Source organism: Acartia tonsa, chromosome 12 (genome assembly GCF_053477335.1).
Source record: "Acartia tonsa isolate MP-2025a chromosome 12, ASM5347733v1, whole genome shotgun sequence".
Taxonomy (NCBI): Eukaryota; Metazoa; Arthropoda; class Copepoda; order Calanoida; family Acartiidae; genus Acartia; species Acartia tonsa.
Window position 1 is genome coordinate 2,172,560 of NC_137271.1, and position 15,000 is coordinate 2,187,559.

Sequence of the window (15,000 nt, forward strand, 5' to 3'; positions counted from 1 at the left end):
GGATTTTGACAATAGCCTCACAATTTTCTTCCTTTTAATCAGAAAGCGAAGCTTATCTGTAATTATGGTTTGTCTGTTAATTTTTCTCTTTTATGGATGTTGTCATCCTTATTTTAGGAAAAATTACCTTGAACAAGGGCAGGGACTGTGGAAAAAATATTCTTTTGTATTTAAATCTGAATAGTAAGAAAAAATTCATCCATATAAAATCAGATTTAGCCGTAAATCTTTCTTTTAATATGTACTGTAGAATTTTGATAACCGCTAAAAAAAAATATGATTCTCCTTTCTTTAACAGTGTGGCTTCTTATATGCCCTGGGAAGGTTCACAACTATTTTTGGGAAAGGCAAATGACACAAACCCCCCCCACCCTTTCACCACAAAAAATGTCTTTTTGATTTTTCTTTTTAAAACTAAAATTGAAAGTTATCTACTCTTTAGGACTCTTAAATCCAGCGGATATTAATCAGTTTCGAAGCCATACTAGAAAAGTCATTCCTGCTTTTTAATTGGGCTATTGATATAAATATATTAGATTTACCTTTAACATTAATAAATTTAGATTTATCAAAAACTTCTTCACTGTGAGTTATGAATGTTGTAAAAATTATAAAATTTAACATTACATTTTTGAGCATTTTAGGTAATATCTGTCTGTAAAAATACAAAAAATTAAAAGTAGATATGTCGTAAATTAAAAGTTACAAGTTTTTAAAACATTTATCTTATTTGTTGGCTTAAAAAGGATCTTGGACAAAGTAGCTTCGAACAAAGTAGCTTCAGGACATTTACTTAAGAAAAGAAGCTTCTTAAGAAAAATAGTCTACAATAGCAATAAAGGTCATGGCCGCAGCGCTCGGCTGGAAAAATATCCTAAACTGTTAATACATAGGTGGTTTAGTATTTCGTGGATTTTACAAAAAGTGATTGGTAGATTTTTACAATTTTTAATATTGTTTTTAAAGTTTTTGATAATGTTTTTATAATTTTTGGTTAGGTTAGGTTAGGTTATAGGCTTGGGGGCCGAGCACCCGCGACTAGGCAGGCCAGGGGGCCAAGCGCTGCGGCCATGACCTTTATTAACAGTGGAGGCTACTTTCCTTAGGAAGCTACTTTGTCCTGAAGCTACTTTGTCCTGAAGCTACTTTGTCCGAAGCTACTTTGTCTGAAGCTACTTTTCCCAAGATCCCTTAAAAACATTGGTTACTTTAATTGATTTTTCAAAATCTTTAACTACAGGTAAAGGGTAATGTTGTTAATTATCTATGGGACTGTACTAATTATCCCATTAGACGATTAAATACACGATTGATAAAGCTTAACATTTTTGTGCTATTTGTAGTTGTTTAGGATCTACGACGAAAAATGTAAGAAAAGTTGAAAAATTAAACTGTTGCATTTTAAGTCAGTTGGGACATTTTACCCAGTAGCTCCTAAACTATATGTAGCACAGGAATGGTTCTTATTTTTACAAAAACTAGAGCTTATATTGGTATTCACCGGTATATATGACTTGACTATGTACACTCTAGAACGATGTCTGTCTGTCCGTCTGTCTGTCCCTTAAGATCTCGGTAACCACTGAACCGATCGGATTCTACTTTTCAGGGTATATACCTATTGGTCCTGTGGTGGTTTTAAGCTATTTTCTTGGGGGGTGGGACACCCCCAACCCCCAAAAAACAAAAAAATCCCCCCCATTTTTTTTTTTTTTTTTTTTTTCCTGAAAATTTCCTTGGTCCTTTATGTTTTGTAGAAGATTTCCTTGGTCCTTTAACGAACTTCGCCTTAATTTTTTTTATCACCTCTTGGGGCAACGCCCCTAGAGGCTAGGGGCGAAGCCGCTAGTTTAACTATAAAGTGAGAGAGATATATTAATCTTATTTTCATTGTTCTCTCCCCCCAGGAAAATTTGAAGAATACAAAAATGAGTCAGAATTTTAAAATGTTTTCTCGTATTCATTTGAATCCGGTGGATAGGAACCGGTTCTCATGAATATGAAAAAACTATGTCTAGCATCGTATTATATCCAGTTTTCTACGAATATAGAAATGTACAATCATAAGATTAAAACTAGTTTTTTTAGCCGGTGCCTTTATATTAAAATAAAAAAGTTAAGGCCCGTGAAAAGAAACTGGTATTGATTTTATTATTTTAATTTCAATATTCGTGGAAAATTGTCTGTTAAACAATGAAATACATGATTTTTTAATATGCCAGATAACTGGATTTAATACAGCGTATCTATTAGCAATATCTCCAGTCTGTATGGTTGGCAGGTCTGCACTGCCGCGGACATGGCCGTGATTTCAATTTCTTCAGAGCATATTCTTTGCTGGGCCCGTAGCCCACGTAGAAATACCCTTCTCGCTGGGTTGGCCACGGCCTTAAAAAAAGTATATTAATACTTTGAATGTTTTGAAACGGTAGGACAAACGAACATGTACACTTGTAGAATGTCAGAACTGAAAAAGCATTATAAAATATATAAGTCCAATTAAAATTGTAAGTAAATTTGTTTTAAAACTTCTAGAATACAGGACATACCAGAGATGCTTAGCTTATAAGATTGTATTTTGTTGTCTTATAAATCAGCATTCCAAATATCAAATGAATAACTGTTGTCAAAAGAGTTAGAAAGCGTAAAGTACCTCCAAAAAATGACGTCATACAATTGAATAACCAATGATAGGCCAGTATACAAATCAACAAATGGTGAAGTTCATACTGGCCTCTCATGGGTCATTTTATTGTTTGGCGCCAATTTTTGGTGGCACTTTACGCTGTTTCTTAGAAATCAACATGCTTTAAATGGACGTACGGACATTCTGGTGACGATTATAGAGTTGCTACGTACGCTATAAATGAAAATAAAATTTTTAATCATTACCTCATTGATCCAAAAGTTAAATTTTTTCTACAGTTGTAACTATCATAGATTGCTGCTTTATCTCTAAAAAATATATTTTTTTTGTCAACTTATTTATGAACGAGGATGACAACATACATAAAAGGGATATATATATATTATCGAAAACAATATAAATTGAATATATATGAAAAACATACAGAATACGTAAAAAACATGTGCATTTTAAGACTTTCGAAATTTTTTGCTTGCTCATTATGTTCAATAGGTATAGGAATCAATATTCCATAAATCATAATATAAGGTTTTGCCAAAAAAATCCCTTCCTCCCTAACTTTGTTTGAAGGGTGGGGGGCTCTATACTAAACTTACTTTATTTTAGGCCACAAAATTCTTTTCAGTATTTTCTGATCATAGGCCTTTGTCAACTTTGGAGGTACACTGAAATTAAGTTTTGATTTAAATTCTGTAATTTCACACAAAGTACCATTGTGAGCATTAGTAACCCCCCACTCTCTTACTTTTATATAAATTGAATATAAGGAGATTTTGTTTGTTTGTGTATTACTTTAGGTCAGGTTAAGTTGGGTTATCTTGGTTATAGGATAGCCCCGTAGGGTTAGGAACCCCGTAGGAGTTAGACATAGAAAAAAACTGCTTTCGATCCTCTTATTTCCAATTTATTTTTTTTAAGAAGGGGGGGGGGTTGGTTTCTCAACTGGCATTTTCTGTTAAAGCACCTGAAATAGCAAAATTGTTGATTGTCTGTCTGTCTTCAAATATCCCTTTCTTGACAATAATATCATTCTCCCTCTCTCTCGCCATCTATCTATCTATCAATCTCTTTCTCTCTTTGTATCTCTATTTTTATATCTCCCTCTAATCTGTCTTTATAGCTCTCTATATCTATTTCTATATTTCTCTTTCTCTCTTAATCTATTTTACTATTTTTCTCTTTCTACTATTCTATACAACTCGATCCATATATATTTTTCTATCTCTCTCTTACTTTTTGTATCTCTCTTTCTTACTCTTTCTATCTCTCTATCTTTTTGTCTTGACTAAATTAAAAGATAATCTATCTCTATTTAATATTTACCTATAAATAGCAGCCTTCATCTCTTTAGCATAGGTAAAATTAACCATATTATTACCACCCCATAAACCTCCAAGAATTTGGGTTCTGAAAATGGATATATATTACATGGATATATTGACAGAGGAAAATTTTTCGTCAATTTATGGACCCTATTAATTGTCGTTTATCAAGTAGGATGGGATGGGTTAAAGGAGTGTACGGAGAGTATCATTATTTTAGCCAGTTGGTAGTCTCCTTTATTAACAATACTAAAATCTGGTGCAACATCCAAGTAATTATATATTGATTATTATGTGGTAAGGTGAAGCAGTTCAACCCTACTGAGCGAGTTCGATTCAAACGAGCCCCTAGCCTTAAAGATTCTACCAATAAATAACTACAAGGAGTTACTGATTAAAGGATATATTTTGAACTGATTCATTACAAGAGATATACAGGTTTATATAGCAAATAGAAGTATAACAATAGATTATGAGGGGTAGCTGGTGATGGGTTCCTTTGAGCTGGGGGCTGTGTCCACAGGCACAAAGGTAGGAGGGAAGGCTGCCTCCTTGGGGTAGGCAGGTGATGGCAGAGAAGGGGGAAGGTAGACATCTCTCTGCAAGGCAGGTGACTGGGGCTTGGGGTTGTAGAGGGGCCGCACCCCTCCCACTATCAGATGTCCAATTTGACCGCTGCTTGTGAGGTGTCGGCAAGGCCCCGCAGGGGCCGGGTGAAATGGTGATAATAGGATTAGCGCTGGGTTGTGATTTGATAAGCTGAAGCATAGCAACTCTATGAAAGGCTTGTCCGTATGATGCCGTCTTACCACAATTACAGTAGATCTATTGACAATAGTTTTGCTAGCTCAAGTTTTCGGCCCCCCTGGGACTATCAAAACTGGTTTTTAATCTTATGATTTTTCATTTTAATATCCGTGGAATACGATGCGATGAATATCTATTCATATTATATTAGAGTATTTGTGCATTGGTAAAAGGAATCACATTTAAAAAACCTGAAAAAATAAGAATTTAAAAAAAGAAAGGTACTAACTTGTGAAAAGGTCCATCTCTTAGAATTATAAACTGTTTTTCTAAATAAATTATATATTATTAAATATAAAATCACAAAATAATATAAAAAATTTATTTCATGAAACAAATATGCTTAATAAAGTCGTCCTAAGAATTTAAAACATTAAAAAGTAAAAAAATGTTACTTGTAAGTTCCCAATCGTCTACGGCATCTTTTTCTCTCTGAAAATATAAGTTGTTAAAAAGGTAACATGAGTTTTATCTGTCTGGACCATAAGATCTCGCTAACTACTGGACCTATATGTGCCTCTTTAATAGTAAAGCTTATTATAGTTCCAAGGTTTACTCTCTTAGGAGTAAATCGCCCCTAGCACAACCCCCCCCCCCTTTAATTTCTTTTCTTAACTTGTTCTTTTTTCAGACTTAATCAAAAGTTGGGAGTCAAACTTTTTCTCCCCCATAGACGACTCTATAGTCTTTGCTAGCAATATATAGCAGTAAACATAAAAACCTAAATGTTGCTATTGACAGGTATAGACGAAAGAAACCCATATATCCCTCCAACCCTGCAGGACACTGGCAAAATAAATGTAAAGGTATAGATGTATAACCCAGACAATTACCTGGCCAAAATGGTTGGGACCTTTTCCGTCTGGTAGCAAATTGCTTTCTGGTATTTTGAATCGACTTGGCTGTGTTAATAATTTGCTGATATTCAAAGACCCAATTGAAAGTCAGCACAGGGTTTCCATCCCATGAGTGTAGTTACATTTAGTCCGTGCCCCCTCTATTCTTTTACTTTAATACAGGCAAATCTTGACTCTTCTTAACCTAACCTAACAAAAAATCGCGTTTCCTATTTCAATTTTTGGGACTTTTATTGAATTTATATTGGTTGGTTCATCAAGTTTAGTGACCAAATGTACATTTTGTGCTTCATCATTTTTTCGGCAATTGTCTTATCCCTTTAGATCCCTTATTCTTACCTTTGATAGGTAGCTGTCCAAATCTCTGGAACTCCATCTCCTTACTGTCGGGTCTCCCATTGGCTAAACATACAAGGATAGGTTTATGTAAGATATGAGAGGTGGATTTAAAAAAAAACTTTTTGGCTCACTGCCTCACTAAAATTAGTGAGGCTCGCTAAAATTTTGTTGTTAAAAATCCTCCAAAATTGCATTAAAAATCTACAAAAATTATACAAACCTTTTATGATTTTATTTAATTTTTGTAGATTTTTAATATGATTTTGGCGGATTTTTCACAATTTTTTTTAGCCAGCCTCATTGATTTTAGTGAGGCATTGAGACAAAAAGTTTTTTTAATTTTCACCTCAGCTTATACCAACAATGAAATTGATTCGGAAAACCTATACGTGATTTTCAGTTGTCGTTGGGGGCTACACATAGTAGAATTAACAACCTTTTATTCTGCCCCCTAAATATTATTTTAGATTTATTTTGCTTGTTGGCTAAACCTTATTCCTGGAAAGTTATATAGAGTGAAGGTTTCCATTATTTTCAAAAAATATTAATTTTAGTGGAAATGTGGTATTCGGCAACCGTGAGCCATGCCTATGGCACCCCTGACCGGGGTTCGGGGAAGGGCCAAAGGCCCTCCCCCGAGTCCTGGGGAAGGGGTCTGCTGACCCCCTCCCTATGCCTAAAATAAATGATTGAATCTGACAGCCTTATTATGGTTAAGCTACATTGTTAATTCCCCCCACCCTTCTCAGGGATGGGGGATCATTATTGCCCAAACTGACTATTGTATATGTATTATATTGCTTTTATTTATGATTATTTATTCCTATCTGTGTAGCTATTGTTTGTTGTATATAACTTTAGTAATCCTTAGACCTTCAATAAAGGAACAACTGAATAGATGCTGTTTATTATTTAGTGATTGCTAGAGAAGCGTAGCTTCTCTATAGTATAGGTGTCCACGTCTGTTCACACTGCCGTAGTCATTTTGAACTCTGGTATCTGCCATTTACCCTAGGCGGATACCACAACTTTTGGTGACAGCTGTGTGAGATTACGGCAAACCACAAGTGTAGAGCAGACGCGCAGCTGAGGCTAAGGTACTCCCAGCAGTGAAACTGGCAAAACTGACACAAGCAACCTGAATTACCCACCCTGGATAGCAAGGTCTAACTCTGCATCCGGCAGTTGTGGAAGCGAAACAGCGAAACTTGACGGAGAACCGCGAGAAGCGCCGACATCTAACGGAGAATTGAGCGCTCAAGGGCTGAAACAGGCCTGCGGACTGGCTGAAACAGGCCAACTAAGTGCAAACGGCTGAAAATAGGCCAACATTTACTGCAAGAGATAGCAGGATTCGAACTAGCGGCGCTAGCAGGACGGGACATTCCCTGCCGCCATCAGCCGGATTCGGATACACGGCGCTGCAGGACGGGACATTCCCTGCCGCCGATAGACTGAAACAAGCCAAGGATTCGAACCAGCGGCGCCGCAGGACGGGACATTCCCTGCCGCCAACAGTCAGATTCGGATATACGGCGCTGCAGGACGGGACATTCCCTGCCGCCGATAGGCTGAAACACGCCAAATAGCTGCGAGCTGCGAGCCAACATACGAGTGTAGTGTACCAAGCAGAAGAAACTACGTCAACTCCAAGTATCCTGAGAGGCTACAGCGCAGCCACCCATCTAGAAAAGCAGATATTATATCACATTGTAGGGATTACCACCCTAGTGTGATGGCTAAACAATAGATTTATGAGCAAGGATTGGCAAACAATTTGTTGTGTATTGTGATAAAACTAAAAATAGAACAGGCTTGGTAAGCAAATCTGTTATGTATTGTGATAAGGCCAAAAATAGAATCTAGATGTAATATAACAATGCCTTGATAAACAATCTAACCACCCAAGCCTCCAGCACAACAAATACACCCCTTATCCCAGAGGAAAGGGAGGGGCCCACCATCCATTGAAGAGAATACAATCAAGGTGACATAACAATAAGCCCAGGATTAAGGAGAAAGGGCACCATTACCTCATCACACAGTTACCTCAAACCCACAGCACTCCCCCTTCCTCACAGGGGGAACGGACGGTTTTACCCCGTCCCCTCACGTGCTTCCCCCCTCCTACCCACACTTGACTAAGTCCGCCCACGGTGTGGAGCTAGCGATCGGGAGAACAGAGCGCCATTTACGGGTCGCGCAACAGAGTTCGGGACATATCACAAAATTCAACGGACAAAGCGGACCAATGAGAGAGCGAGTTGAGGGATAAGTGCGCGTTTTACCTGTGTGCGCGGATTTGACGGTGCGTAAGCGCGCTGCAAGGAAAGGACATTTCACGCACACACACACACACACACGCAGGAGCGGAGCTACTCCATAGCATCTAACAGAGATATTTTTAGAAAAAAATAAGAATTACAAACTTCTCCCTCCTATCTACAGTGTGATAAAGGAAAACCCAATCAGTTCCTGACAGCAGTTCAGACCCTCAACAGCTATCTACCCCTACCAGCCTACTCTACAAACTCAGAAAAAAACTAGTGACAAGTACATCTAAGTTATATCTTTGTAGCTAAACTACCAACCTAGTGATAAACAGTGTTGGCTGCTAGGCTAGAAAGCCTCAAGTGTAAACCATTTATAATATCGTCTTACAGCTTTGTGTCCCGCCGCTGAACCGTTGACCCGATGGAGCAGCCGCAAGCGCCAGGAGGCGACCAAGCCCAAGGATGGCTCCAGGATGACCCTCAGCCGGCTCCAGCCGAGTACCGCAAGCTGATGCTGAGTAACCTGCCGGAGTATAGAGGACCGCCCAAGCAATCCTGGAGTTCCCACATCCGCAGACTCGAGATGTCATGGGCGGCTTACCGCGTGCCGCCCCATGACACCCTCAACCGCCGCAACGCCCTTTTACTGTCACTGGTAGGGCAAGCAGCGGAAATGGCTTCTCATCTGTTTGGCGAGGCAGGCCAAGCCTTGACCTACGAACAAGTCAAGGCCGAGTGTGAAATGTTATTTCGTCCAGCCTTTGAATCCCAGACTTTGAAGCAAGCCTTCAGGGATTACAGGCAACACTCGACAGAATTTATACAAGCATACATATCCACAAAGTGTGCCTTGTATAGGGAGGCCTACAGCCATGAGGATCTCGAGTTATTAATCGATGAATTAAATCGTGGCATTCGTAACGCTAATGTGAAACATGAAATGATGAGTCATGAGATCGCCTCTGTACCTGAGTACACGAGGCGAGCCATGTTCACCGTCACAATGATTACCAAGCAGCTGAAGGAGGGTGTGTGCCTAGTGGACGCCACCGACGGGCTCACAGGATCAGCCAGCGTCCAGTTGCCCAACTACGACGAGTCGGAGCCAATGGAGATTGGCGCCTTGGCTCCGGGTCTCCACCAGATGGGGAAGGTCGCTCCAGATGACAAGACTTCAGGCCGCTGTTTCCGCTGCCAAGGGAGAGGCCACCGAGCTCGAGACTGTCCGACGCCTATGGAAGTCAGCCTAGAGGAGAGACGCACCCTGCCACGCCGTGACCGTCCTGCCAAGTGCGAGCGTTGCCACTATGCTGGCCATACGGCGGCCGAGTGCAGAGCCGACTGGGACCAGGTAGCCGGCCGGAGGCGCACCGCAGACAAGGGCGCTCCCCCAGGAAAGCCCAGCAGAGTAGCCAACATGGAAGGGAGCGCGCACCCAGCACCACCGCAGCAAGCAGCCGCCCCCAATGCAGCGGGCTGAGCCGACGGAATGCCGCAGTTTGGGACCGTTCCAGCTAGAATCAACGTACTGGGAGGCGCGGCTGAACCCAACCGGGTTGGCCTGGGCTTCAGTCTCAACCACCTGGGGCCGGAGTTTGTGCAGCCCAACAACATTGCCGAGCCAGAAGTGCTGAGGCCCCAGCCCTTTAGCCTAAACATGATGGGGCCTGCCCGACCGAGCCTACCCAGCAAGAGTGGAGGGGCGCTACCCAGCGTCACTGAGACGGTGTACGGGGAGGCCCTGGCGGCCGTTGAACGAGAGAGGCAGGAGGCGCTAGCCAGCGCATCAGAGTCAATGTATGGGGTGCCACCCGGCGCCGCCACCTGCGATGACTGGGGGGTGCTATCCAGCGCCTCCAACCTGGTGCCTGGGGCGACAACCGTCGCCGCCACCGAGATACCTGGATCCTGGAACGAGCCAGCAGTCCCAGAGGAAGGGGTGACACCCGTCACCCCCAGCCAGCCAGCGCCACCAGCCTGTAGGGAGAGCCCAGCTATACACCATCCAGCGCCCCCTGCCAGCCGAGGGAACCCAGCTGCCCAGCACTTCCAGTCGAGCCAGGATAAGTTAAATTTAACAAATGTATTGTATCCAAATTATTGTAAAACCCCAACCTTGCCTGTGCCTCCTGCACCAGAGGCTGGGGAGATTGAAATTTGGGGATATAAGGACTTGCCTGTGCCACATGCACCTGAGTTCCTAGGGCAGGGGAGGGATGTGAGTCAGGGCGAGCTTGTGCCACACGCACTTCAGCCCCATGCCACTGGGCATGCCATGGACAAGGGAAGGGACCCCTTGGGGCTAGGGGAGCCGACACCCAGGCAAGCGCCGGTCGCCTGCCAGTCTGTCATTGGGGAGGGTATCGGGGTGCCCCGAACACACAAAGATAACGCTCAATGGAAATTTGTATCTAGCCAGGAGCAGCCCAGCCGTGTCCAGCCCCAAGAAGCAGCCGTGACCCGAGCCGAAGATCCCCAGCCGCGTGCGCGAGGTAGATGGCTGTCTGGTAGCTTCTCACACTGGTGGATGGTCCTGTGGGGACTACTGCTGGCAGCCGTGTGGCCTACAACTAGCTACGTCCTGGTAGGGTGGGACTGCGCCAACCCCACCCACGTCACAGCCTACAATAAGGAAAAGATGTGTAGCACGGAACCGCTACACCAGGAGGTGCCCCTGGGCCATGAAGTACATGTCCTGCAGCAAGTCAAGATTAGGGAAACAACAGGATACAGTTGTCAGCTCACCGTGTCCCAGTGGACATTCAGGTGTGGGGTATGGGGTCACCTCAAGGTGACCTCGGTCCCCACCCTCATGAGGCCAACCAAGATCGATCCAGAAACGTGCCGAGACCTGGCCAGGAACCGAGTCTACACGCTGCCAGGCAAGACCTAGCCACTGACGTTCCAGCCGAACCATCCCCTGTTCTTCTCCCTCGATATGGTGGGCGCCTTGGTCAACAGCCCCAAGGGGGTGGGTTGTGAAGGGGAGGACGTCCACTTCGAGGGCCAGCTGTACCGCAATGAATTAGTGCTCCAGGAACGACGGCTGCTGGTCAAGGAAGAGACCTACGTAGTAGAGGATGGACGGGTGGAGTCCCAATCTGACCACCTGGCCTTAGAATGTCCCCATTCTGAGCTGTCTTGCATCACTGGGGAAGCAACCTACGTGTGGGACCACCTGGGGAGAGATTGCCCCTTGAGGCTGATCCGCAGCCTCCAGCCTAGCCTAGTGATGGATGCGTTCCTGGTTGATCATCAAGCCCAGTTCTTCATCAACATGACCAACCCCACCTCAATAGTGAACTGCGACTTTGAGGCCCATGCCACCAACCACCCAGCATTGTTCGTGGCAGCTGACCCGGCCGCGGCAGCGCTGCCCAGAGTATTGGCCAGGGATGTGGATGTCCCCCTGCAGGCCCAGATACATGCAGGCTACATTGGATTTACCCTGGAGACACGCATGAAAAGCACAGCGGCAGAAGAAGTAGCGGCCAATTGCTGGAAGCTCCAGCAACTAGACCCGGCCCACCCGGTGCGTGTCCAGGGGAGCACGTTCTCTGTGCTGAGGGGAGATGTCCTGCTCCAGCTTACCTGCCAACGCAACAAATACGTTGTCCGTGAAAGCAAGGAATGTTGGGACAAAGTACCAGTGGAACCCACAGGATTTGTAGACGCCGTGACACGGGTGTATAGTGGCCACACCACCAAGATTCCCTGCTCCTCCACCTACCCCCTGACTGTGCACGCGGAGGAAGGCTGGATAGAGCTAACCCCCGCACCTAAGAAGAGGCCACCCCCGCTGGATACGCCAAAGCAGCTGCTGACAGAACCCTTGGATGACTTTAGTTCGGGAGGCTTGTATTCGCAGGCTGAGTTGAACGACTGGCAGCAGCTGCTAGCGTTCCCAGCGTATAAATCCGCCATGCTGACCGGCCTGTCCTATGGCTCATGCGTTCAGCAAGGTAGCTGTTCGGCCACCGGAGACCATGGGATCGTGTCCTACAATATCGACCGACTGGCGGAGGAAGGAGAGGCCGACCTGGATGTCTGGGCTGGGTTCAGACAAGCTATTCACGAGTGGGGAGATGGCGCAGCCATACTGTGTTTGCTGTTGTTGATCCTCAAACTGCTGGGGGATCTGACCATCATTTCCCTGGCAGCCGCACAAGGAGGTGTACGGGCCGCCATGAATGCGATGTCACAAGTGTTCCTGTACCATCCAACCTTGTACAGGAAGGCCTTGGCCAGAGCCCGGCTCACCCATGCCAAGTCCCGGGACTTTTCAGTAGACTGGGATGCCATTCCCATCGGCCGGGAAGCCGCCGAGGAAATGGTGTTCATGCAATCAGCCGATAGCGGGCATGACCGCCCAGGCAGGCCTGGACCGCCCTCTGGAAGACCCCGCGGCCCCTCGGGAGGCCAGGCTGCCGCTCAGACAGTCAACTTGGCAGCCAGTGCCCCAGCCGCTGCCAACAACAACCAAAATGCCCCGCTGCTGACCGGCCCCGCAACAGCTGTGCCCCACGCCAACCTGACACCTGCCGGCGCCGAGCTACGTGTCCAACCAAAGCCAGCCTCTACCTTCTATCCCACGTTGGGAGCCCATCAGCCCTGAAAATCACCACTAGGATTCCATTGAATCATTATCATTTGTATATATCTTAGCCCTAAGGAGCGGGCCGAAGGCCTCAACCACTGTCGGAAGTCTGGCAGGGAGACCCCCTCCCAGCCTTCCGAGGGGAGAGTTGTGGTATTCGGCAACCGTGAGCCATGCCTATGGCACCCCTGACCGGGGTTCGGGGAAGGGCCAAAGGCCCTCCCCCGAGTCCTGGGGAAGGGGTCTGCCGACCCCCTCCCTATGCCTAAAATAAATGATTGAATCTGACAGCCTTATTATGGTTAAGCTACATTGTTAATTCCCCCCACCCTTCTCAGGGATGGGGGATCATTATTGCCCAAACTGACTATTGTATATGTATTATATTGCTTTTATTTATGATTATTTATTCCTATCTGTGTAGCTATTGTTTGTTGTATATAACTTTAGTAATCCTTAGACCTTCAATAAAGGAACAACTGAATAGATGCTGTTTATTATTTAGTGATTGCTAGAGAAGCGTAGCTTCTCTATAGTATAGGTGTCCACGTCTGTTCACACTGCCGTAGTCATTTTGAACTCTGGTATCTGCCATTTACCCTAGGCGGATACCACAGAAATATTGGCACTAGAAAGTTTTAGCGATTCCCATAAAGATTAGGGTTTCAATGTTTTTCTTTAAAGTTTTAGGATCAATCTTTTTTTAATGTTCAAAAAAGGATAAATCTTTTTATTTTATAAATATTTTCCAGTGATTTTTAATCTTTTTAGAAAATCCTTACTACTTTATATAAAAAATATAGGAAAAAATTAACTACCTGAAAGCGCCAAAACATGCCGACAAAGAATTTTTTATTGAGGTCACCTAAATCAAAAGAAATTGTAAGAATCTTACACCAGATTAATATTTTCTAATAAAGTGTAACGCGCAGCAGGCCAAAATAACGTTTCTGCCCCATCTACCTTATTCCTTTCCCTCCTACTGGGTAAACGAACTGACCAATTAATAAGTTTCGTGTTAACAAGCTAAATTGACGACAATTTCCCTTTATTGTTTTTTATCTTCGCTCCTTATAAAACTTGACATGCTATTTTCAAATGCGAAGCTTTTCTATAATTATGTCCGGCCCGTCCATCCGTCCGTAACGTCTATGCGATAATTTAGTTAGGTACGATTTAGAAAGCAATGCAACTCTATACTTGTTACCAGAATGTCCGTGCGTCCATTTAAAACATGTTGATTTATTACCTAATTTTGGTAAATTTGCAGTATCACAAAAGTCCACATAATCATATTTGCAATAAATATCACAAAATTTATCCAAAACCTAAATCAAACTAGTTAATTATCGCATTGTATTAAAGACAGTTTCCCACGGATATTAAAAAAATAATGAATCAAAAAGATTAAAACCAGTTTGGTTAACCCCAAGGAGCCAAGGCTAATTATTAAAATTATGATTTTTATCTTATAATTCGTGGAAAATTGTCGGTGATAAATGATATGCTATACATGATTTTTCAGTATGACTGAGAACTGGTTCTAATGCAGCGGATATTAATAAGATCCGAAAATATACTAGAATAATTTTTACTGACATTACATCCAGGGAGGGAGGGGACATTTGGCTGTTTATTATACCTGTCCTCAAAGTTGTATAAAAACGTTTTCTTATTCACTTGGCTTAACAACTTTGAGGACCTTATTGAATCTTTATTGATTGGTTCATTGATTTAAGTGTCCAAATGTTTCAGATACTAATTTTAATCTACAGAAGGGGAAATTTTGTGTATCATCATTGGGAATGTTCATCAATTTATAGGCCATTGTCTTATCCTTATAGATCTCTTAGTAACATCGCATTCCAAGCCGTGCTTAAATATTTCAACCACCAAATTGAATCTAGAAATACGATGGTTTACAAATTGTATTTATCATTTTTACCTCAGTTTCGTCGTCTGTTACATTATGATATATCCTCATTCTATAAATTTACAATATACATGAAAACAAGGATGACAACATCCATAAAAGCGAAGCTCTGAAACGGTAGGACAGAGATCATTAACTCTTTTAGAGTGTCATTAATGAATAGGCAAAAGAGATACTTCGCATATAAAATTGTACATTGTTGTAATAGGAATCAGTACTCCAAAA

General features: G+C 43.1%; 2 protein-coding genes across 2 annotated transcripts; one reads left to right on the forward strand and one right to left on the reverse strand.

Annotated features, from left to right (window-relative positions):
- Window positions 1–2,195: 2,195 nt before the first annotated feature.
- LOC145334820 (uncharacterized) lies at window positions 2,196–6,034 on the reverse strand. Its single transcript, XM_080180446.1, has 7 exons — window positions 5,973–6,034; window positions 5,172–5,208; window positions 5,006–5,045; window positions 3,971–4,054; window positions 3,244–3,312; window positions 2,893–2,955; window positions 2,196–2,388 (listed from the first exon to the last, which is right to left on the reverse strand). The coding sequence occupies exons 1-7, from the start codon at window positions 6,030–6,032 to the stop codon at window positions 2,250–2,252; spliced, it is 492 nt and encodes a 163-aa protein (XP_080036572.1). The 5' UTR covers window positions 6,033–6,034; the 3' UTR covers window positions 2,196–2,249.
- A 5,537-nt stretch (window positions 6,035–11,571) lies between these two features.
- Window positions 11,572–13,105, forward strand: LOC145333960 (uncharacterized). Its single transcript, XM_080179220.1, has 2 exons — window positions 11,572–11,587; window positions 11,667–13,105. Exon 2 carries the CDS (start codon window positions 11,706–11,708, stop codon window positions 12,858–12,860), a length of 1,155 nt encoding a protein of 384 aa, XP_080035346.1. The 5' UTR covers window positions 11,572–11,587; window positions 11,667–11,705; the 3' UTR covers window positions 12,861–13,105.
- Window positions 13,106–15,000: the final 1,895 nt, after the last annotated feature.

Bases quoted from the DNA above. Each gene is read 5' to 3' on its own strand.
- LOC145334820 (XM_080180446.1), bottom strand. From the start codon at position 6,032: ATGGGAGACCCGACAGTAAGGAGATGGAGTTCCAGAGATTTGGACAGC. The intron at 5,209-5,972 runs GTAAGAATAAGG...TTATATTTTCAG, and splicing joins TGGACAGCTACCTATCAAAG to AGAGAAAAAGATGCCGTAGA. The intron at 3,313-3,970 runs GTAAATATTAAA...ACTTAATTTCAG, and splicing joins ATGAAGGCTGCTATTTATAG to TGTACCTCCAAAGTTGACAA.
- LOC145333960 (XM_080179220.1), top strand. From the start codon at position 11,706: ATGAAAAGCACAGCGGCAGAAGAAGTAGCGGCCAATTGCTGGAAGCTC.